General features: G+C 41.8%; 2 protein-coding genes across 2 annotated transcripts; both read right to left on the bottom strand.

Moving 5' to 3' along the window:
* Positions 1-18948: 18948 nt before the first annotated feature.
* Positions 18949-22304, bottom strand: LOC147863251 (uncharacterized). The gene is made up of 3 exons (XM_087321102.1): positions 21062-22304; positions 20103-20255; positions 18949-19873 (listed from the first exon to the last, which is right to left on the bottom strand). The coding sequence occupies exons 1-3, from the start codon at positions 22285-22287 to the stop codon at positions 19342-19344; spliced, it is 1911 nt and encodes a 636-aa protein (XP_087177228.1). The 5' UTR covers positions 22288-22304; the 3' UTR covers positions 18949-19341.
* Positions 22305-23040: 736 nt separating this feature from the next.
* On the bottom strand, positions 23041-25281 carry LOC147863250 (uncharacterized). The gene has a single exon (XM_087321793.1). It carries the CDS (start codon positions 25279-25281, stop codon positions 23041-23043), a length of 2241 nt encoding a protein of 746 aa, XP_087177919.1.

Genomic DNA, 25281 nt, shown 5'->3' with positions numbered 1-25281 from the left:
GATTAGATCCTCTAATGGAGATAGGTTACATCTAGAAGCTCGAGACAAAGATCATGCACATAGATATATGTGGGCCTATGCCTGAACGATCACTAGGAGGCTCCCGATACTTCATCACATTTGTAGATGATAGTACATGGAAGGTCTGGGCCTACTTGATTAGGTCGAAAGACGAAGCACTCGAGATCTTCACTTGGTGGATAGCTGAAGTGGAGAATTGATCAGGATACTGAGTAAAAACACTCCAATCTGACAACAAAGGTGAATACACTTCCCGAGCATTCAAACAGTACCTGTCCGAAAAAGGGATCCAACACCAAAAGACCATTCCATACTCTAAAGAGTGAGAGATGTAGGTGGTGTTGTGCAACGGACGCGAGCTCTGTGTGTGAGAGTGAGTGCATGTAAGGCAAACATAGAGAGGGAGAGAGAGAGAGAGAGCTTAGACCAAGAAGTTGTGTTAGCAACAGTAGCTAAGTTACAAGGAGTTGGTTTAAATACCAACTAGTCTAGGGCAAATGCCCTTTCTACTAATTACAAAACTAGCCTAGTCTGATGTCCATTGGCTAGTGTGAACACTATCTCTATGGGAAGTTGAGTTTGGTTCTCAACACACCCCTTCAAACACAACTTCTAGATGTCAAAAAGGTGGTTTGGTTCAATCCTCAAAAATTTTCGATTCGGTTGAATCAGCTTTCGGAAGGTTAGTCAACACAACTTTGACTGTTTGGGTGCTTCGTGTTGTTCGTGTGCTTCGTGCTCCTTGTTCCATGTCGCAGCGGTTATTGTCGTTTCTTGGTGCTCCCCCTCAAGCGCGGCTACTTTGAGATCGAGAGACCAAGATTTGTCGTGAACTACCACAACTTGTCATAACCCAGGGCTTTTGTGAAGATGTCAGACACCTAAAGATTCGTGTTGATGTGTTGTAAATCGACATCTCCAGCCTAAACGCACTCCCAGATGAAGTATAGTGCACTTCGATATGCTTACTCTACGCGTGGAAGACAAGGTTACAAGCCAGGTACATACTGCTCATATTGTCGTAGTATAGGAGAATCAGATCCTTGATGGGAACGCCCAGATCCTTCAATATGCGCTTCAGCCAGAAGGCTTCGCATGCAGCAACTATCGCGCCCCTGTATTCAGCCTTTGTGCTCACAATGCGACTATTTGGCTACTTTTGTTGCTCTAGGAGATCACTCCGTTGCCGAGGGAGAAGACAAATCCGGATGTGGATCGTCGATAAGCTTTGTAACCGACCTAGTCTGCATCTGTGTACCCTTCGAGTCGAATGGTCATGTCCGATTTGTACACGATGCCGAAATCCATCATCCCACGGACGTACCTTAGTACTCTCTTAGTGAAATCAAGATGAACATTTCAAGGTTTCTACATGATTTGGCTAAGAAAACCAACCGAATAATTGAGGTCGGGTCATGTGATGGTTAGATAGATTAAACTGCCGATAAGTTGTCGATGCTGAATCGGCTCACAACTTTTTGTTCCAGAATCGGCATTGAGTTTGAGATTTCGGTCGAGGGGAGTAGACACAAGTTGGCACTCAATCATCCTGAACTTATAGAGTAAGTTGAGAATGTAATGCCGTTGAGAGATCAATATCCGAACTGGTGTCCGAATTACTTCGATACTGAGGAAGTAATGGAGCTCGTTCATGTCTTTGATCCATCGTGGATCCTTGGCTGCCTCGGAAAAGGTTTCTGGTTCTCGGACAGTTGCCACCTTCATCATAAAGGCATAGTGGTATGCCATATACTCATCATAGTCGAAGCGACTGACTAGGTTTTTCTCTCGAGTGGAGCGATGGAGCTTCTCGTTTGCAGAGGCTATGGCCTTCTTGGCTCCATTTGTCCGGATGATTGGGATGTCAAGGCCTTCGAATTCACTGTCAAGGGAGTGAGTTGACTCGTTGTCGATCGGATCTTCGTATTCCAGCATTTTGTCCTTTCCTTTATCTAGCTTTGGACTCGGCCGAGATATGCTTTGGTCACTCGGGGGCTCGTGTGGTCCACTCAGCCTTGTTGTAATCAGAGTTTATTTGAATATGCGCCTCAGTTGATCTTCGTCTTCTATCTCATGTTCGGCCGATTCCGAGTCGCTTCTGCCTAGTACGATTTCGGCAGGTTTTTCTCGTTCATCATGGCCCTTGCCACTTCTACTATGTGCCGATTCTTTCATTCAGCTACTTTGTTTTGGTGAGGTGTGTGTTGGCATGAGAATTCTTGGCGAATTCCTTCCTTTCAAAGATATGTTGTAAAATCGTCCGAGAAATACTCCTTGCCTCCATCTGATCGAAGGCACCGAACATGCCGATTTGTAGCTTTTTTGACTTCGTTTTTAAACCTTTGGAAGTGTCCAAACACATCACTCTTTTGCCGAATAGGATAGATCAGAACATGCCTCGAGAAGTCATCGATGAACGTGACATAATATCGGCAACCACCGAATGTTGTCATTTGGGATGGTTCCCACACATCTTAATGTACTACATCCAGGATCCCTTTGCCCACATTCCTCTCTTTCGGGAATGGTTGTCGGTGTTGTTTGCCGAATTGGCAGGCTTCACATGCACCAACTATCTCCTTTTCGGTAAATGTCGGGAGTCCAATTACGACTCCATTCCTTTAAGCTTTTGGAGATTGATGTCACCAATTTGCTTGTGCCATAGTTTCAAGCCAGTTCGAGTTTGAGGCCTTTCATGAACATGGCCGACTTCATCTTGTTCGATTCGAGGATGAACATTTGGCCTTCTCTTCAATCGTGAGCGACTAATCGGCCTTCTTTCTCAATAAAGCACCCTTCATTATTGAATCATACTTGCATGCCTTGTTCGACAATTTGGCCTACTGAGACCAAATTTTTTGTGATGGTTGGGACATGCAGTACGTTCTTTAGGTAAGTTTGTTTGTCCTCGTTCCCGAATGGGACATTTCCGATATGCCGAGTCGAATGAGTTGTGTCGTCTTCATTTTCTACATAGACGGATCAATTGGGCTTTCTCAACTCTCGGAACCAATCTTCATGAGATGTCATGTGATTGGATGCTCCTGAGTCTACAAACCATACATCATCTAAGGAGGAGGTGCTTGTCAGGCCCTGTGCTAACATCGAATGTTCTTTATGCCTCATTACGAACATCCCGCCATGGTCTTCATAGTCGGAATTCGTGGCATAGTTCGTGAGTTGTCGACTAATCGACGCCGACTCTCATTGCTTCTTTCAGCACTCCACTTCGTAGTGGCTGAGTTTCCCACAATATCCGCATTCGATCAAGTTGATGTGATGGCTCAGTCCGGCAGGATGCCTCCCCCTTTTGCCGAACTCCCTCTTACCCGGACAAGTATAGATACGTCGGAGTCGGAAGGATGTTCGGAGTTGGATCGACAGTTCGGATCGATGACTCAGCAAATAGCCGAATAGGACATAGTTAGTTACGAAGTTTTGTAATTCTTGATAATTATAGGCAGTAGGATTTCTTGATGAGAAAAGACCTTCGGGTTGCCTATAAAAGGAAACCAAAGGCGTTGTTAAAATTTATCATTGTATTTAGTAATATAAAGTTTGATTAGGAAATCTCTGTGTACGGATTACTTTTTGCCATCTATTTCTTTCTGTCTAAACTATATTACATAAGTCACGATCTCTATGTCTTTTATCACCGATAAGTTTACAGATAATTAGTATCTATTCGGCTAACCACAACTTCTTGATAGAACGTTCGGGACGAACGTTCGTCTTATACTGTGTTGGCAAGTAGTAATTGTCGACCGAACAACACTCCCTAGGATTGTTCCTATCGTCTTGCCATTGGTGGGAGTTGCGTTCTCGGGTCGATTGACTCTGGTCGCCCTCGGCCGAATTTACCTCTATTTCCTCAATCGAATACTCTTCTATCACCCGACTGGGAGTAGAGCATCTGACCATTTGGTGTGTCGCTCCTTTGTCGAGCGTGATTTTCCTCCACGAGTAGTATAGATTGAAGGTCGAAAAAGGAAGGTGGGTTCTGCCTTGCGAGAATGGCAGATTTGATCATGCCGAATCGAGATGCCAATCTGCCGAAGCATATTTTCACCATTTCTTCATCATCGACGATGACATTTATTGACCCGAGGGCATCACACAACTCCTTGATCTTCAAGGTATAACTGATGATTGTCATTCCCTCTGTTGCATGTTATTCAACTCCTGTCGGAGTTGGAGCTTTCGTGCAACCGTATTGGCCACAAAAATCTTCTTGAGATTGCCCCAAGCTTCTTTCGATGTTTTCGCCTCTCGAATATAGCCGAGCATGTGATCATGGACACATGATGCAAGGTAATCGAATCTAGCACACGGCTTGCGGCCTGCTCCCAGGCAGGTAGTTGATGTGTGTTGGGTTGGGTTGTGTTTCGTGAGATCCCTCTATATAGCTCCAATAACCTTGTCTGACAAGGTATTGATGCATCTTGTATTCCCAAGATGCGAAGTTTTTTCTATCGAGCTTCTCTATAGGAACGACGCTTCCCATATGAGTGTTCACGGTGTCGATTTCTTCTCTGTTACTTGAACCGATTCTGTTGATCGTCGATGTGCAGCGCAAATCATTTGAATAATCTCGATCAGAAAACCACACGCTCTGATACCATGTAAAGAGTGAGAGATGTAGGTGGTGCTATGCAACGGAAGCGAGCTCTGTGTGTGTGAGTGCACGTAAGGCAAACAAAGAGAGGGAGAGAGAGAGCTTAGACCAAGAAGCTATATTAGCAAAAAGATAAATTGCATTCAACAATAACTAAGTTACAAGGAGTTGGTTTAAATACCAACTAGTCTAGGGCAAGTGCCCTTTCTACTAATTACAAAACTAGCCTAGTATGATGTCCACTAGCTAGTGTGAACAATATCTCTATGGGAAGTTGAGTTCGGTTCTCAACACATACACACCCATGCAAAATGGAGTAGCAGAATGGATCAACCGAACGATCCATGAGAGGGTGACAGCAATGCTCTAACACTCCGAACTAAACCTAGAATTTTGGGTTGAGGCATTGCAGACGACAATCTATTTGATAAATCTATCACTGTCGAGGGAAATGCAGTTGGAAGTGCCACATGCATTATGGTCATGCAAACAACCGACCTACGATAGGATCCACATATTCAGATGCAAAGCCTATGCATTCATCCCTAGGGAGAAGAGGACCAAGTTGGCATCCCATGCAACAAAATGCATATTTCTCAGTGTGAAGAATAGCGTGTGGAAGCGTATAGACACAACCAGCTCAGTTGGATAATAGCAGAGAATATATGAAGGTTTAATGGAAAGCTTGGAAATACACAGAGAGTACGCAAGAGAAACCAAGAGAGCATAACACAAAAAAACTCTATTAAAAAATAACTTGTAAACACTCAGTACATACAATGTGCTCTGTGAGCACTTTTATACGAGTCCTTAAAAGGACCAACAGAAGTACTGACAAGTACTTCAATGCTCATATTGAGCCATGACACAAACTCCCAAAAATAAGCCTATCTAATAGGCTAGGACCGTAGGCCTCTAACGGCCTACTAGTTACATACTGATCCGGCTCTTGGTTCTTGTAAAGAATAGAGAGTAATTCTGTGCAAAGGAAGGACTCTGTGTGTGTATGTGCACGTGAGACAAGAGAGAGAGAGAGAGAGAGAGAGAGAGAGAGAGAGAGCTCTAAACCAAGAAACTGTATATTACATCCAACAATAACTAAGTTACAAAAGGTTGGTTTAAATACCAATTGATCTAGGGCAAGTGCCCTTTCTACTAATTACAATTCTAGCCTAGTATGATGTCCACTAGTTAGTATGAACACTGTCTCTATGGGAAGTTGAGTTTGATTCTCAACAGTTCCAGATGTCGCTCTAGCTCTTCGTCACGAATACCGATCCGGACACTAATACGGTTCTTCTTTCCGGATTACAATCCGGCTCTGGTTTATTCAACCAATCCGGATCATGTTGAACTTTTTTGCTCAACACTCCCCCTCAAGTTGAACTTGAGGTCGGATCGTGGTGTTTGTCGTTGCAGGTCCTTGCCTCTGGCTTCTCTTGGCGTCTTCACGCCTTGCTCACATACCTCGACCTGTTCGGTCCCGCTTTCCACGACCCATCTGGTTCCGCGCACCTCAACCTTCTCGATCGGCTTGTCTGCTCATCATACCCATCTCAACTCCTTCGCTGTTGTGACTTCGGCGCTTCTTAACCTGTCGGCTCCTCCGTGTCGGCGTCGATTTTCACTGCCTTCTCTTCCCTTTGGCCTTTAAGTGATTCAGCTCCTCTGAATCGAACTGTTCAACTGAATAGATTGCCTCCGATTCGTTCTAGCTCTTGTCCGAATTGGTTGTCTCCAATTCATCTTCAACCTTAAGGCCCTTCACAACATGAGACCATGTTCAGGTCTTAGCCTTCATCTTCTGGTCGGCTCCTCCACTTGTTTCGACTTCATTGGATGTGCCGACTTCTTCGGTCGACTCAACTCCCTTTTTCTCCTTGTCTCCCCTTGTTTCGGTTTCGTTCTCCTTTTCTTCGGTTGTGCTTTTACCTGTTCTACCGGTTCCTGTTCCGGTTCTCCTCCTCAAGTGCGGCACGTTGAAAGCATTTCCGAAAAGTGCTACAACTTGTCTGATCCGAGTGGCTTGGTGTAGATCTCGACAACTTGCCGATCGGTTCAAACATATTGGAATTCGACTTCACCACTCAGGATATTCTCGTGCACGAAGTGATAATGCACTACGATGTGCTTTGTGCGAGCATGGAACACGGGGTACTTGGCCAGTTGCATGCTATTGATATTGTCGCAGTAGATCGGGATCAGAGTCAATACTTTGATCTAAAGGTCTTACAGTTGCCACCGAAGTCATATTGCTTCTTGGCTCCTTAGTACTCAGCCTCAGTGCTTGATAGAGCCACTGTTGGTTGCTTCTTGGCTCCATGCAACATCCATGCTCTCGAGAGAAAACATGAATCCGGATGTTGACAGATGATCCGATGCATCACCGGCTTAGTCGACATCAGTATTACTGACTAACCATTTGGTTACACCGTGTCGGTACAATAGTCCCCAATCCTTAGTGCCGCTCACATATCGTAATAGTCGATGCGCGCACTAAAGGTGCTCGATGGTCGGCTTCTCATAAATTGGTTGATCACTCTGACTGGATAGCTAATGTCGAGGCGGGTGATAGTCAGGTATATGAGGGTTCCAAAAATTTGTCAGAATTGTTTCTCGTTGCAAGCCGTTTCCGGAGTCAAGACGTAGCTTCAAATTCCGGTCAAGGGGTGTTGAGACCGGTCGGTAATCAGTCATGCCAAACTTGAACAACATATTCAACACAGTGTGTCGTTGAGACAACAATATGTCATCAGGGGTATGGATCACTTCGATCCCGAGGAAGTAGTGAAGGTCCCTAGGTCCTTCATCTCAAATGCTCCCGACAATTGGGACTTCACTTGGCCGATTTCAGCGAGGTCGGGTCCAATGACGACCAAGTCGTCGACATAGCAGGATGCATACTGGACCTTTCGGACCCTTCTGAATGAACAGTGGTGAGTCAGACTTGGAGGCCACAAACCCCGTCTTAGACAACCAGTGCGTGATCTTAGAATTCCAGGCACGTGGGGCTTGCTTTAGGTCGTAAAGCGACTTCTTTAGTTGGCACATTGCCGACATGTTCATCTCCGACTGAAATCCGGGGGGCTGGATCATATACACTTGTTCTTCAACATCATTTGACGAAATGCGTTCTTCACATCCATTTGGTGGAGATGCCACCCCCTTGCCGCTGCGACAACCAGCACCACACGAACCGTCATCATCTTCGCTACCGGTGCGAAGGTCTCATCGTAGTCGATTCCGTGGGTCCATGCATAGCCCTTGGCCACTAGTCGGGCCATGTACCAGTTAACTAAACCGTCCACATTATACTTCACCTTGTATATATCTTCTTGTTCCCCTTTTTCTTTCACGTGTATCGTCTCTTCGGTTCTTTACACGAGGAGTGCATGACCGAGTCCTCACCACTCGCCAACTCTTCATCTGATTGGTCGATCCAACTCAGTCTCTCATTCGGCCCACTCAACCGGAATGAGATCATACTCTCTTCCAGAGTACCGAAGTCTTTTTCTTCCTCTTCTTCCCGAATCATGTCGAGTTCACTGGCCTCATCCTCCGTGAACGGGTGGTTGGAGTTGTCGGGGGTCGGAGTCAGAGTCGTTAAAGAGTACCATGATTGGAGTTGTCGAGTGGTCGGAATCCAGGGGTTATAACACTTATACCCCTTTTGTTCATGTGATTAGCCGACCAATATGCACTTCTCCGACTTCGGGTCCAACTTCCTTCACTTCTCATCCGGCACATGCACATACGCAATGTTGTCGAATACCCTCAGGTGTCGTAAGTTCGGCTTCCGCCTGAAATACAGCTCGTGTTGTCGTGAAGATTTCCGGCTATAGTGTGAAACCAGGGTGGAATAGGTCAAGTCGGTGGTGTGCAACATGTGCACATGCATAGTAGGAAACGGTGTATAGAATAAGGGGGGGGGGGGGGGGTATTGATCCCACATTGTAACGTTCCTCCCTCCTTGTTCTATAAAAGGAAGGGATGGTCCCTTGTAGAGGGGTTGCCCATTTTGAGTTAGGAGGGTATACCACTTAGGTCTAGGGTTTGGTAGTGTTCTTCCTCTTCATCTTATTCTTAGGGTTTCCACTTTGGTCTTTCACTCTATTTCGTTTTAGGGTTTCCTTTTGGTCTTCATCTTCTTTGTCTTATGGGTATGATTCCTTCTTCTTGAGTGGAGGTTTAGTACTTCGTCTCGTTCTTCATCTTGTGAGAGATTATGGGGGATTGAGGGTTTCGGGTTTCTTCATGTGATCTAGGTTTTATAAGCTTGGGGTTTTGGGTTTACCTTCTTCTTGGTCGAGTTAGTGTTTTGGTTTGGGGTTTCTACAATAGCGGTTCTTCGGCATTCCCGTGGCGGCACTTGGAGGTTCGGTTTCCTCTCCTAGAGGGAGAGCGTTTCGCATAGCGTCCGGTTTGAGAAGGGAGGGCGAAGTGGCACGGGAACACTCCATCGTCTTCAGGGGGTGACCAATGATGGACATCGCGGTCCCGGCGGCCTACTTGACTCGCCTTCACCAGTCCCCATTCTTATCCTGATGTATTAGCCGATTGTTTGTAATAGCCACCGGATTCGGGCATGTAACCGTCTTGTTGTAAAACTCTTGTAATATATATTCATGTTAGTGTATATCTATCTTCCTTGTAACATATTTGAGTCGGGTCCATATTCGCGGTGAACCGTCTTTTTAAACCCTACATATTCTTGTAATATATATTCATGTTAGTGTATATCTATCTAACTTGTAACATATTTTAGTCGGGTCCATATTCCTTGTAAACCCTACATTCGTTGGATCCCGAAGCCAATTCCGGCCCAAAGCCTACAAAGCTTACGGACTCCACCATCCGTCTCCCTAGTCCAAGACCCCCGCGGTCCCACCTAAGATCCTACACGTACCCGCAGAATACCGCGACAGTGTGCTGACACCTTTTCCCCGATACGGTTTTGGATGTAGACCGCGGTTCGAACCGCTTCGACCCAGTAGAATTTGGGCATGCTCTTCTCCTCTAGCATTGCCCTTGTTACTCCCACAATTGACCCATTCTTCCACTCGGCTACGCCGTTCAGCTCAACCGACACCAAAGCATTGGGAGCTGGCCGGCAAAATGCAATCGGGTGATGCACATGAAGAACTGACCAGTAGAAGGCAGCCAACCAATGAAGCCAAATTAGATTCAGATGAAGAGCCGACTAATGCAGTCAAACTAGAATTGGCTACTGACGGAAGAAGGTACCCCCTAAGATAAAGGAGATCCCCTCGTCGATTTGTAGACAAAGATAGTGTGTTGCTGACTGAAGAAGGGGGACCGCAAAGCTTCGAGGAAGCCATGATAGATACCCACATCAAAGAGTGGTACAATGCCATGCAAGATGAAATGGGATCCTTGCATGATAACCACACATATGAATTGATTGAGTTGCCAAAAGGAAAGAAGGCACTTCGAAATAAGTGGGTATAAAAGTTGAAACCGGGTGAAAGCAGAAATCCACCCAGGTACAATGCCCGAATTGTGGTGAAGGGTTTCCAACAAAATAAGGATATGGATTTCGACAAAATATTTGCCCCGGTAGTCAAGATGACATCCATTAGGAATGCTCTGAGCATTGCGACCAAAATGAACTTGGAGATAGAGCAGTTGGATGTCAAGATTGCATTCCTGCATGGAGATCTGGAGGAAGAGATCTACATGCAGCAACCTAAAGGATTGGTCATGAGGAGAAGGGAAAAGAAAACATTGTATGCCGGCTATAGAAGAGCTTATATGGGCTGAAAAAAGCTCCCCGGCAAAGGAGATTTGGAGGAAGAGATCTACATGCAGCAACCCAAAGTATTTGAGGAGAAGGGAAAAGAAAACCTTGTATGTCGGCTAAGAAAGAGCAGTTGGATGTCAAGACTGCATTCCTATGTGGAGATCTGGAGGAAGAGATCTACATGCAACAACCTAAACGATTTTAGGGGAAGGGAAAATAAAATCTTGTATGCCGGCTAAGGAAGAGCTTATATGGGTTAAAACAAGCTCCCCGCCAATGGTACAAGAAGCTTGAATCCTTCATGATGGAACATAAATTCCACAAAACACAAGTTGACCACTGTGTCTTTGTGAAGAAGTATGGTGGAGGAGATTTGTTGATCTTCCTGTTGTATGTTGATAATATGCTTATTGTCGGGTAGGACTTGAAGGAAATTGTGAGTCTGAAGAGGGCTTTGAGTAAGTCCTTTGCAATGAAAGATATAGGTCCAACAAAGCAAATCCTGGGAATGCACATAGTCCAGGACCGGACAAAGAACATGTTATGGTTATCAAAAGAGAAATACATGACAAAGGTGCTCAGAGATTCAATATGCAAAATGTCAAGCCGGTGTCTAAAGTCTGAAAGAGATAAAGCTAAGATGAGGAAGATTCCATATGCCTTAGTCGTCGAAAGCCTGATGTATGTTATATGGTATGTACCAGGCCAGACATTGCGTATGTTATCAGAATGGTCAACCGTTACATGAGAAATCTTGGAAAGGAGCATTGGGATGTAGTGAAGTGGGTGCTCTGATACCTGAAAGGCACCTCGAGTGTATGCCTTAGATACAGCTCGGGTAAACCTGTGCTCGAAGGGTTTACAAACTCTAACATGTTTGTTGATGTTGATACCAGTCGATCCACATCGGGGTATGTGATGACTTATGCATGGGGAGCCGTCTCTTGGAGATCGAGGCCGCAAAAGGTTGTGGCTCTATTCACCATAGACGCTGCTGAGTACATGGTTGTTGTAGAAGCCGGCACGGAAGTAATATGGATGAGAGATTTCATGAGTGAGTTGGGAATGAAGCAGGATCAATTTCTACTACACCGCTACAACGAAAGTGACATCCACCTCGCAAGGAATGTTTCCTACCACTCTCAAACCAAACATATCCAAAGAAGATATCATTGGCTACGAGAGAGAGTGGAGGAAAAGGAATTCGCTCTTGAAATTATCCATACGGATGATAATGGATCGGACATGTTGACGAAGGCATTGACTATAGACAAGCTGAAAGCGTGCGGGTTGAAGGTTAGCTTGGTCAACTTTCCTATACATGAGTGAAGGGGAGTTTGTTGTGGAAAATAGGTCCCTCCTGAAGGGAGGAGAGTTTATCCGGCCAGAAGTCGACTAAGCTAGGAGCCAATTTGATCAATCTAATTGGAGGCAAGTCGGTTGAAGCCGATGCATGGCTATATTTGTAAATACATATATATATATATATATATATGTATGTATGTATGTATGTATGTATGTATGTATGTATGTATGTATGTATGTATGTATGTACGTATAAAGCTAGGGAAACAGAGAGAGAGAGAGAGAGAGAGAGAGAGAGAGAGAGAGATGATTCATTATTATTAGAGTGTTCTTCTACTTCCTGCTCTCTCTCTCTCTCTCTCTGTATATCCGTCTATTGAGATGAAGATCAGACCAAGGTTGTGGCTTCGAGTCTTGTACACACCCTCATATAGTGATTCTGTTTGGAGACTATGGGCTCACGTGGTTTTTCCCATTTAGGGTTTCCACATTAAAACTCTGTGTCTCTGTCTTTGCTATTTCTATTTTTTATTTTTATTCATTTCTACTTGTTAGCCAACTGGGGCCGGCTCCATATTCACAATATTTCAAACCCTAAATTCTCGTTAGTGATTTTAAGAAGAGTTGGAGCACTCTCCAAAAATTCTTCCTAGTTCATTACACAATCGGGTCTTCAACTCCTTTACCAAAATCCAAGGATCAACTGAAATACGAGACATGTGTACGAGGTTATGTTCATATACCACTTTGACTAAGTTAGTGACTTGTCGGTTTATCCCCAATTGCATTGTCTTCTAGGAATGCAATGTTTTCCCATTTATCTATATCATGTGCTTCTTATTGCCTCCTTAGTTGTGATCTTTCAAGCCATCCTCCTAATTCTCAATGATGAATCTACATGCATCAAGTTCATGTACCGAGTTTACCATCTCATCATGGTTGCCAAAAGTGTTATCATCTCATTCTTTAATTGTGCATTACCCTTAATTGCTTAAAACACAATGGCACAACCTTATAAGATAAGAATGCTCTCTCTATATATGACCATGTTCATAATAAACTTGCATGTCTTGCACTTGTTTTTTTTTTTTTTTTTACATTAAAAACTATCCTCCATTAGTATTAAAATTAAAGTGGCCAAAGGCAAGATACAAGATAATCCAACATTACAATGAATATTGTGTAGCCATGTTAACTGACCGTAGCCAATCTTTCTAGATAAAGATAAATAAATTTTTTTCTAGCCAACCTTATTCATATTCGACATCCAAGAATAATGTTTCATCCAAACAGCCCCTTTCTTTCAATCTCAACATGCATCTCACGTCCCTTCAGAATCTCCTTGCATTTTTAGTGTCTTTGCACTTGCTTCAGCTTCTACACTAGAATTCGAATGAATCCTCGAAATTTCTCGCATCTTACCAAACTTGGTTCGTAAACATGAACTCCACAATCGATGAACTCATAAAACCTTGCTTCTACCTCCGCCACTATCTTCACTCATCGTTCTGAAAATTGAAAGTAAATAAGGTTGCTTCACAAAACTTCCACATCAACTATCTCGCCATTTTGCATCAAAATCTTGTATAGACAACAAGCAAAACGAATCAGTTGTCCTCATCCACTCGTGAAATTCTGCTTCAACTCTCTACAGCATCCTCACTCATCCTTTCAAAATTAAATCAACTTCATTTTCTACTACAAACATCTTGCCATTCATTGTCCGGGTCTTGTACCTACAAAAACTAGAATGAATCCACTCTCATGAAACCTTGCTTCTACCTCCGCCACCATCTTCACTCATCCTTTCAAAATTAAATCAACTTCATTTTCCACTACAACCATCTTGCCATTCATTGCCCGAGTCATGTACCTACAAAAAAACCAAAATGAATCCACTCTCCTCAAACCCTCATGAAACCTTGCTTCTGCCTCTGCCACTATCTTCACTCGTCATTCTAAAAACTAAAAATAAATAAGTTTGCTTCAAAAAAAAATCCACATCAACCATCTCGCCATTTTCCATCAAAATCCTCTACATTTTCAACACTTTCTTGTATATACACACTCCTTAGACCGTCATGAAAATTTGTATCTGCCTCCGTCCCCGTCTTCATTCATCGTTCTAAAAGTTAAAATAAGTAAATCTGCTTCAAAATATTTCCACAATAACCCTCTCGCCATTTTCACCAAATTCTAATATTGCACCCCACATGAAAATTGTTGACCTATACTTACGACCTAATAACCTAAGAATTCAAAACCAAAAACTTTTGGCCGCAAGACATTCCCAAAAAACATGATGCAATGACTCAACTGCAAACCCACACATAACACATGATCTATCAGGCATAATTCCCCTCAATAAACCTCCTACTGGCAAGGCATAATGAATCATCAACCATCGAAAATGTAATACCTTATTCATACACTTAAGTGACGAAAATTGTTTCCAGAACTTCAACATATGCGAGGATGACACACTACCTTCCACCCAATATTTTTTCCCCGCAAGTACTGATTCAATCTACTTTAAAAGAAAATTCCTTCCAAACGCCACAGAATATGTGAAGAATGGGAAGACCTTCGTTTGCGAAGTGTCAGATCTGGACAGCTTCCAACCATAATCAGACGGATTCCAATGCAAATCAGCAATTGGCCTAGATTATAAAACCCAAATATGAGATGAATATTTAGCAATTAAGGGATTAGGATCTATAAAGTCTTTTTATCTAATCGAGCAATTACTCACACTGGTAACTAATTGGAGAAAACATAATGGAGCCTCCACCTCCACTAAAAACAGCCTACCATTATCCAAAACTTCATAAAAATAAAGGTTGCCATTTTGATGGTATAAACGAGCTCTTATAAGTATATTAAGAGACGAAAACATACCATACCAATTCTGAAAATGATCGAATTGCATAGTTGGCATTGTTACCTGAAATACCGTGGACACTTGAGAGAACATAATATTTTCCCCTCTTAAATTAGACAACGTATTCCTCTGGTCCTACGTTAAAGCCTCCAAAAAATTTAGCCACTCTACAACCGTACAGGCAAGGCCACTATCCAATGCCACCCAAGATAACCTAGGCCATAAACCCAAAACACATGCAGCTTCATCAGTAAATAAAGGATTCCATAACAATGGTTGATGCATGAATTGAGAATAAGTTTTTGGTGGCAAGAAAACAAGTGCTTGACGAATACTTTCCCATGCATGATTAATTCCATTAAAGAAACTTAAAGACCCAACAGTCGACTTAGGTAAAGGAAAATCCGAATTAAAGAACCATCTAAGACTATCCCTCCATTGACCACCTGCCGATGGCTTAAACTTATGTAAACGAAGAATCCATAACTCCTCTTCGGGCAATAAACTCCTAACAACATGTTTAGCCAGTAATGCCTTACTTTGCATTAAGGGATCAATCAAACCTAAACCTCCTTTCTGTTTAGAATGTATAAGAACCGACCAAACGACCTTTGCTACAGGAGTGTGTGAACTAGCATTCCCCCAAATAAAATTTCGTACTAGACGTTGAGCTTTAAGCATTGCTGACCTAGAAAACAACCATGTAGATGCAATATACCAAATCGAGGACAAAAGCACCAATTTTGCAACAACTACACGTCCTGCTAAGGACACCTTTTCCTTATTCCAGTATATTAACTTATTTCTTAATCTTAACAACAAGGGCGTTACCATATCTTCTGCATTTAATCCCAAACCCACTCTACATCCTAGATACCTAATAGAATGGCCTGTATGTATCCATGTAAATCCTGAACTAAATACATTAATTGGCGGATCTCCCTCAGCCACCCAAAAACATGATGATTTATCCCAATTAATCAATGCACCCGATGCATGTCAGAAGTCATCCACAGCTTTTTGAACCTACAACAAATTAACTTGTGAGGCTTGAACATAGAGAGTTGTATCATCAGCAAACTCACTATCCACGCCAACAAATGGTAGTGCTAAACCTTTGATATTTACATTATGAGAATTTAAATGTACAGAAAATGCTTTAGAAACTAGTAGAATCAGAAAAGGAGCAAGTGGACATCCCTATCTTACATATCTTGAAATAGAGAAACGCCTACCAACATCCCCTACAAATAGAAGAGAGTTGTATGCATTACGATATAATGTTGAAACTCCTCAAATCCATCTGTTTGGAAAACGCAAAGTACCCTCCATAAAATCCCAATCCACTTTGTCATAAGCTTTCTCAAAATCAAGAAATAACACTGCCAAATCTTGCTTATGTAGTTTAGTGAAGGCAACCATTTCCCAAAAAAGAATAATATTATCAAAAATACTCCGTTCTTGCATAAAACCAATTGGGAAACATGAATTAACTCAGAAAGATAAGGTTGTAGACATCTAACTATCGTTTTTGCTAATATCTTATAGATAACATTCAACAAAGTAATTGGCCTCCAAATTTGAAGTTCCTCTAACTGACCACTTGATTTGGGAATCATATATATTAACCCTGCATTCCAATATTGTGACATATTTCCAGAATCTAAAATTTGTTGATAAGCTTTGATCAGTCCCTCGCCTATTAGATCCCAATACTTTATATACCATTGAACCCCCAACCCATCCAATCTAGGATAAACATCCTTTGCTAGGGTCTTTGTCGCTTTCAGAGTCTCTTGAGGGCTTAATGGTTTCAAAAGACATTCTAAAAGTTGCATAGGTACTCTATTTGGAATCCTTGACCATACAATATCCCGTTTAAACAAATCATCTCTAGAAAAGGATCTAGCTTTCAGCAAATTTTCATAATAATTCGAGGTTTTTGACGCATCTGACTAGGATCAGTGGTATAAGAGCCATCATGACATTTTAAACAAGAAATCCTAGCAATCGGCTTATGATGATTATGCATTGCAAAGAACGGTTTATTGACTTTCTCTCCCCACTCTGCCCATTCAGAAAGTATATTATGATAAGTAAAATCAGTTGAAACCTTTTGTAATTCCAAAATTTGATTCCCTACTTGTATCACTCTAGAGCTAATATAAGTTGAATATGGCCTTCTCTCTTGCAGATGCTGCAAGGACCGCAATCCCCTATGAAGTCTTCCTATTTTAGTAAAAGATGCATGAAATACTTGTTTTCAACCCTTACTTGCAAAAAGTAATTTCATAAAGGTAAAGACATTTTTTAACACATATTATCAGAAAATAAAAACATAAATATACGTTATTGATTAATGCTCAATACTTTGATAATGATGTTTGTTAATTCAGCATCTTAATACAATCCATTGAGATTTAAGAATTTTTTATGAAATAAGGTTGTGAACCTAGTAGGTGTATTATGAACATTTTCGGCATGGCATGTCAAGAATCACATGTAGAGTATCCATGCATTTTAATTTCTTATGTGACTATAAACAAATTATTTCACTTCATACTTAAAACATTTTGTTATGGAGCTTAAGTGTATCAAGGATTGCATATAGGGGTATCAATGTATTTAATTTCTAATGTGGCTATAAATGAATGGTTTCACATATTCCTTCTTCAATACATTATCATGGAACTTACAATAGCACCAGTCAAAACTCAAACATGCACGTGGGCTATGGGTGCTCAAATATTGATATTCACCTTCAAGGATGTGACTTGTTATTAAGACAGTCTACAGATATTAGTCATCCAAGTATATGTATCTCAATAGACACACACGTAACAAGACACTTCAACCTTGTTTGAACCAAAAAATGGATATGTCAACTACCAATATCCCATGATAATTGTGCCCAACTCACATCCAATTGGTTACAAACAATGAATGTTGATATGAGTCCTAAGTCAATATCATATTCTTGTAAATAACTAAGGTATTGCCACTACATGTATTGCGTCTACACTTAACAAGCCAATAGAAACCATGCAGTGTGGCTTTCATAAGTTACTAAATATAAGGTATTACAACACGCGCATTTCTTTATACCATTGATGTAGCATCTCAATAAATTAGTGAGAGAGAGAGAGAGAGAGAGTTAGAGAGTCCATATTAGAGAGATGGTTAGCAAGACAATCAAGATATTAGAGAGATGGCTAGTGCCAATATCAAGGTTTGCACTTAAACTATCTGCTCATGAAAGGGATGTTTAGGCATATCATCCTTGCATGTTTTCGATTTTGTATGTGCCTAATATATTCTTGAGCATATACTAAAAAATATTCTTGAGAATAGTTTACAAAGTAGACTTGCATGGACTTTTATTATATATATATATACTTGAATTGTCTGTGGGTATGTGTGTGATCGTGCCTTTTGCACTTTTTCGACAATTTATGAGGTTGGTTAGTTTTCATTGTTTTAAGTTAATTTAGTTTATATGTAACTACATTTTATGATGATAAATCCTACCATAACCATAGTAATGCAAAGAACTACACTTGTTCTCATAGATCTGAGCTCAAATCCATTGTCCAAAATCACACCAGAACAAAACCTTGAAAAGAAAGAATGTATGGAAGCTCTTTTGCCAATGTCATGATCGTGACTTACAAAGTTATGAAAACAAGGATAGAGTGTCGAAAGACTCTTGTCTTATACCAATTGAGCATACACATTTAAAGGGTTGAAAGTATTTGAAAATGTTAGTTAAATAATTGGAAGAGTCATCTAGCTAACTATTCATCATGAATGTAACACATTGCTATAACACGTAGCATTAAGAAATGAGCCATCAATTTGAAAACTATGGTGTGGTTTTGATAGAGCCACTTGCTTGTGTATGGTTTTGGCAAAGTTCATGATATCTAAAGGTGGCAACATGTGGATCATGGCATGGGAAGGCTTGTTGAGGATTACGTGCTCTCCATTCTCTTTCGAATGCATCTCCATCATGAGTACCAGTTCTAGGGAACCTAGTTACCGAAGCAGACCAAGGTTATCACCATTCTCAAGGTACTAACTTGCAGACCGTGCATGCAAGGGTTGTAACTTGTGGCCGACCATAGCTATTGTATTGCACAAATTAAACGAACAATATTTAAATAGAGCCACATCCCCAAAATATTTAATAGCATTATGAGAGAACTTTGCTTGGAACATTTCCATCTAACAACATACCATTGATTAAACTAGATGCTTCAAACTTTGAACCTCAAAGATAGAGAAGTGTGAGACCTCAAAATCCTCAAAGTACTCTTAAAAAATAGAGACATAGAAATCTAGTGGATTTAGAGAGAATACACTTGCTAACTTAGATCAAGACAATTATTCGAAACAATGTGTGTTTTGACAAATGTGAAATTAAGCTACACTAGCACATGGCTATTAGTAATGTAAGTTAACTTGTGTTTTTGGTTGGAACTAGCTTTGAGTAATGCCTCGTGGTGCTCATGAACGCCACCAAGCACCCACCTCATATTACACTCACATTGTCTCACAACGTGTTGATATGCAAAATAAGAAGCCCCATCTGTGTTCTCAACTAACATTAAACTAGGCATAGTTATTGTTCAATATACACATTAATTCTATGTTATAATTATTATATACAAGGCATTATATATGTATATATATTGCATTGGGTTATTCACTAGGGAATGAATAGAAGGGGGAGGAAAAATGTGGGTATTCCAAAGTTAATTAGGAGGATAATGTACCACTAGTACCAAAGGAAATCAAATCTTCAAGGAGTCCTTCACTCGTGTTTGTGGTCGTGCTAATTGGACCATACTGCAAGCCTCCTGTGTTGAATTGATCTAACGTTTTGGGGTGGTTAATGTGTCGTAATTGAGTTTGTTGCAAAGAAGGTGGAGGGATTAAACGTGGCAAGGATGTGTTCGCCATGTGTTGGGGTTGGTTTTGGTAGTGCTTTTGTTGATCATTTTGGAAATGATAGTTCTCTTGTGAGGAATTTTGGGAAGGGAAAGCGAATTGAGATGAGTTTGGCATTACATTATTAAGAATGTCTGCATACTGGAGTTGATTTAGGCGACTGGCATTATCGTGAGAAGACAATGTCCCAATAGGCGGCACAATCCCAGCACGTAATAGTGCTGGGCTGTGGTGATTGTGTTGACCCTCGTATGTGGTGACAACCATGGTCGGATCCTCAAACGATCGCTCCACTCGTTTCTTCACCATACACTTGCTATTGGTGCATTTGTAATAACTCCTGGTAATTTATAGGGTAAACAAATTGATCATCACAACAAGATTTTAAATCTAAACCATTTACAATTCCAAAGAAATCAACTTGTATATATCGACAACATACAAGGGAACTTGAGAAAAGCCAAAAGAAAATACACATTGCAAACATATAAAAGCATTTCGAGAAAAGATGTGAGTGTTCACACCAAGAAATTGCTTTCCTAGACAATGCTAATAAGGTAGGCAAGTACCTTGGGAACGGGCTGTTCTTTACAGCTTTCTGACCATATTTGCGCCAACGGAAGCCATCTTCAAGGTGATCCACTTCGCTCTTGATGAGGAGCGCAACGCGAGGCTCTCGTTGCCGCTTTTGACCTTTCACCTTGGGTGCCTTCTCGGTGTTTCTGCACATATTGGCAACGCGAACATTAATATACAAAGGAGACTATGGCAAACTGATTTCATTCACATTATTCATTTTTAGATGATTAATACATATGATAGATGTTGTATACACACACAACAATATGATGAAGCTTACGTAAGCGATAATTTTCCTCTCATGTTTCCCTATAGCGTTCATTGTTGTGAGTTGTTATCGGCCCCGGACGAATAACATTATGAGCTTATGCAACAAGAATCTAGGACTCTAGAGGATGGAGACCTCTTGTGATGGATTGGGTAGGGGGGATGTTTGTCGACCCTATCCCTAACATTGCGAGCTTATTGATCCGCGAACCAGTAGTAAGTCAATTCTATGTAGGTGCAAGTGGGTGCAGTCGACATTAAAGGGGCTCGTCACGCCACAACCTAAAACATTACGAGCTTTTCGTAAGTGAGGCAGCCCAATAAGGTAAGGATATCAAGATGATTGGAAAGAATCAAAGAAACTTGTTATGTTTTAAGAGCCACCACAACCGGTACAAACTTGCCGAAAAACTCTTAACATGAACCATGCAATAAATGTCTTGGGCCATATGTTTTCTAGGCCATTAGGTATGTGTCCGAGAGGCAATGCAAATGTTGGGTCACGCGTGGTGTGTATCTATCTATCTTTCGGGAAGCGGACAACAATCCATCGAGTGTGGAATGAGAAATGAAGTAGCCTTGAAATATCTGTCTTCTTTTTTTGTTTAACAAAATTAATATTAATATTAAAATTATTATTATTATTATCAGAAATTGTGACGTGGAGAAGAGGTTCCCTTACGTCTTCTTCTTCTGTGTCGATTCCGCCGCCGCCATAGCTTCCGCCGCCATAGCTTCCGCCGCCTGCACACCTCCTCCATCCTCTCCATTCACAGCTTCATTACATACTCCATCCTCCTCCTCCTCTTCTTCTTCTTCTTCTTCATCATCTTCATCTTCTGCTTCTGCTTCTTCATCCTCCTCCTGCTGTTCTCCTGCATCCTGCTTTCTCCGAACATTCCTCAATAACCCTGCTCCTGCTCTACCACCACCACCACCACCACCACCACTAGATAAGCTCGAATTTGAGAGCGACGAATTCGCAGGCGTGTCCGGCTGCGCGCCGTCCCCACCCGATCCCTGTACGGACCCCCCTCCCCCCAGGCGTACGGCCGCTCCGCCGTCCTGCTGCGCCCTAGAGCCGCCGCCGACCTGTACGGACGCCCCTCCCGCTCTGCCGTCGCTAGATCGGTCCCTGTCTGTCTGTGCCCTGCCTGTGCGGACCGCTTGATCCGGCCCGTTCTTCTTCGAATAATGATTAGCGCTACTGTCGGCAGAATTACTGCTTCCGCATCTCAGGAATTGCTCGAAAAGCAGGTTCTTGTAATCCATGTCGTCCATGTTCATGCCCTCCTGCAGGCACCTGGAGAAGCTACTTGCAGGCACAGGGAGAGGGAGAGGGAGAGGGAGAGGGAGCGGGGGCAGGCCAGCAATAGTATTGGTTGAGCCATTCCAGCTCTTGATCTGCGGCGGCGGCGGAGGAGGAGGAGGAGGTGTGACCAGTTCTCCGAGATAGTCACCATCATGACTGTTCATGGAATGGAGGGCCAGCCTGTCGTGATCGTCCAAGGTCTGCAGGCAGTATTGGCTCCAGAAGGGCCAGGATATGGGGTCGTTAAGGGATTCGAGGAAAGGATCAGAGCCATGGGAGGAGGAGGAAGAAGAGAGGGGGTTGAATTGCATGGAAGAAAGGGAGGAGGGCGGCGGAGATGGATGGAATGGCGGAGGAGGAGGAGGAGCAGAAGAGGAGGAGGAGGAGGAGGAGGAGAGGTAATGGGGAGGTGAAGGGGGAGGGGGAGCAATACAGGCGGTGGTGGAAGAAGGCCGCATGAGATGGAGGGGCGGCGCTGCTTCTTCTGGTGGATTCAGAGATGAAGGAGGAGAAGGAGGAGGAATTTGAAGAAGAGGAAGGTAATCAGGTCTGTAAGGCCCATCAGAACAAGTGTTATATTGAGCTGAATCAGCCATCGTAGAGAGAGAGAGAGAGAGAGAGAGAGAGAGAGAGTCTTTTGTTTTTGTAGAGAGGGAGAGAGATTTTTGTTTTTGTAGAGAGAGAGAGAGAGAGTCTTTTGTTTTTGTAGAGAGAGAGAGCTCTGGTTTTCATACTCTGCGAGAGAAAGAGAGAGAGAGAGAGAGAGAGAAGAGAGAGAGAGAGGTATCTGGGGATTTCTTTTTGGTGTTTTGTTTTATTATCTTCTCTGGGCCCTTGAGGAAGGAGGGGTGGAGGGTGGCCAGGCTCGGCACGTGTCAAGCCGTGGCTAGAGAGAGAGAGGGAGAGAGAGGGAGAGAGAGAATGTGTGTGTGTGTGTGTGTGTGTGTGTGTGCGTGGCAAGTGGGATTCGTTGGTTTGTGTGCTGGCGAAAGAAAGAAACGCGGTGAGAGAATGAGAGAGAGAGAGAGAGCGTGTGTGTGTGTGTGCGTGTAGTGGTAGAGGTAAGAGAATGTGTCATGAGAGAGAGAGAGAAAGAGTGTGTGTGTTTGTGTGTGTGTGTGTGTAGAGAGAGAAAGAGTGTGTGTGTGTAGAGAGAGAGAGTGTGTGTGTGTGTGTAGCCTACATCCATTGCCTTGTGGAATTAGCTGTGCTCAGTGTTGCCTTTTGACGGCTAACATTGCCTGTCATGAGAACGGTATTCCAAAAATTTTGCCCGTCAAATTGACGGTTTGTCAAAAAAAATGCCCTTCAAAAAGTAAATACATCGAATATTTGTACGAAACAATATATTATATCCTTCTATCCTTTGCATCTTTCCAAATTTCATGTACACGATCCCATTGTATTTCTTCAATGCGTGGCCCATTCAATGAGACTCGCATTAAATCATCTAAATGCTCTATATTCAATCGATTTCTTTTCATCTCTTTGATGAGATTTTGCTTAGAGAACCCTCTCTCACACGAAACTGTGCTAGAAGGAATAACCAAAGTAGCTTGCCATAATTTCATCAAATGAGGGAAACTATCTTGCCAATCCTTCATTTTGCAAAACATACGCCAAGCTTCATGCATAGTATAGCCTTCACAATTTAAACGTAAAGTGTCAACAAACCTATAGAGTTCCATTTCACAAGCCTTTGCATCATGTGAAATTTGAGGACATGCATTGACATCAACATTTGGCTGTAAGTGAGAAATCAAAATTCCCAACCATGTCTTTGCTTTACTATCCCTAATCACATCATCATCTGCATAATGGCATGGGCTGAATAATTTTGCTGCATTGAAGAGGCTTAAGTCAGGGAATCTTGCATTTAGTCCATCAATAACATTTTGCACATAATTTTGAGATAGTTTAATACAACTTTCAAGTGATCTATCTATAAATGGCCTCATTCCCTTAGATTTTGCAATATTGGGATTTGGATCATTTTGACTTGCTTTATCCATAGGAATTTGTTTGAAGTATAGTTCATGTCTATATGTAACGCCATCTTTATCCTCTATTTCCAAAAACCCAACTTTAGAACATCTTAAGAACTTGGATAAATACATTGTTCCATCCGCAAATGTGTCATTTCTCAAGAAAGACCTCCGCAAATTAGAAATTGTAATATCAATTTCTGCACCAATTGAAGTTACATCCAAATTCTCTTTTTGAAGTTTCAAGCTCAAGATATTCATCAAATGCAACACATCAGCCATCATACAAAAGCAAAATTGCACACTATAGATACAAGCTTTATTATACCACTCGTTTAAGTTCTCTTTCTTCCAAATAGTAAGTATTGCAAGCATTATACTCACTAGTCTTTCCATGACTTGACCACGTGACAACCAACGAATATTATGAATTTGTAATGGTCTATGAGCATCCAATTGCATTTGTTCCAAGAGCTCTAAAATTTCATGTGTCCTTTTGGTACTATTGTTAGCCCATGCATATACCTTATTTGCAATTTTTTCTACAAGAATGAGCTCAGGGATATCTTTAGATACATCTGAAATAACCAATGCTTCTCTATGAGCAATACAATGTACACCAACCAAATTTGGGATATCATTTTTCATTAATGTTACTGTTCCAATTTCACTACCAATCATTGATGATGCACCATCAGTTGCCAATCCGATCAACTTGTTCATGTTGAGGCATCGATCGCCTAATAGATGCTTAACATGTTCATATATAGTTCTACCTTTACCAATGGGAATTTTCAGCAAACCCATATATTCAGTTTGCTTAGGCCCACAACCACCACATTGCAAATATGTAACATACATAATGAGATGCAACTCTAATCCATTGTCAGTACTTTCATCTAGCATCAAAGAGTAGTATGGGGAATTTATTAGGTTTGAGCTTTGAATTTCTAGAAGATATTTCCCGAAGGCAACCAAAAATTCATATCCCCCATATCTACTAGTATAAGATATATAATCATGTTGCTTAGGCATATTAGGCACCTCTAGTAGCACAGCCAAATCACATAATTCTTGGTATGTAGCGATAGACAAATCTTTTTTTGCAATAAAGTACATGAGTTTCATTGTTGTTATGACCTTATTTTTGTTAATATCATCTAATTGTGATACATGCTTTGGGATGGACATTGCTTTCCCTTCAACATCACATATCCACTTTGATGCACATAATTTATGACCACTTGAGTTGACATGGGTCAAAATTGCATCAAGTTGCAAAGTAATGCATCCAGAACCAAGACCCCAAGGCCCAGGACTAGCGTATTTCTCACACCATGCACATTTCATTAATGTTTTGTCTCCTTGCACAATGCATCTTATCCATGGGAATTTATCTCTCCATGCTTCACGGAATTTTCTCTTAGGCTTTTCTTTAGTTATATTAGAGGAACAACTCTCTCGAGTTAAACTCTCTAAATCAGTCCCAAACATATCCATATCCTCATTTAAATCATTGTTTAGATTTATGTCATTGGTATCGTTGGGTGGTTTCCATGCAAACATCGCACTGATGGTTCGTTGGTTTTTTCTTTTAGGAGCCAT

Source organism: Azolla caroliniana, unplaced genomic scaffold, assembly GCF_043228905.1.
Source record: "Azolla caroliniana isolate FFs.n. ecotype wild unplaced genomic scaffold, voAzoCaro1.0.p SCAF_6, whole genome shotgun sequence".
NCBI lineage: Eukaryota > Viridiplantae > Streptophyta > Polypodiopsida > Salviniales > Salviniaceae > Azolla > Azolla caroliniana.
Note: the sequence above shows the minus strand (reverse complement) of the source record. Positions and strands in the feature narration are given on the sequence as shown.

Bases quoted from the DNA above. Each gene is read 5' to 3' on its own strand.
- LOC147863251 (XM_087321102.1), bottom strand. From the start codon at position 22,287: ATGGCTGATTCAGCTCAATATAACACTTGTTCTGATGGGCCTTACAGA. The intron at 20,256-21,061 runs GTAAGGGAACCT...CAATATGTGCAG, and splicing joins TCGACACAGAAGAAGAAGAC to AAACACCGAGAAGGCACCCA. The intron at 19,874-20,102 runs GTACTTGCCTAC...ATAAATTACCAG, and splicing joins AAGAACAGCCCGTTCCCAAG to GAGTTATTACAAATGCACCA.
- LOC147863250 (XM_087321793.1), bottom strand. From the start codon at position 25,281: ATGGCTCCTAAAAGAAAAAACCAACGAACCATCAGTGCGATGTTTGCA.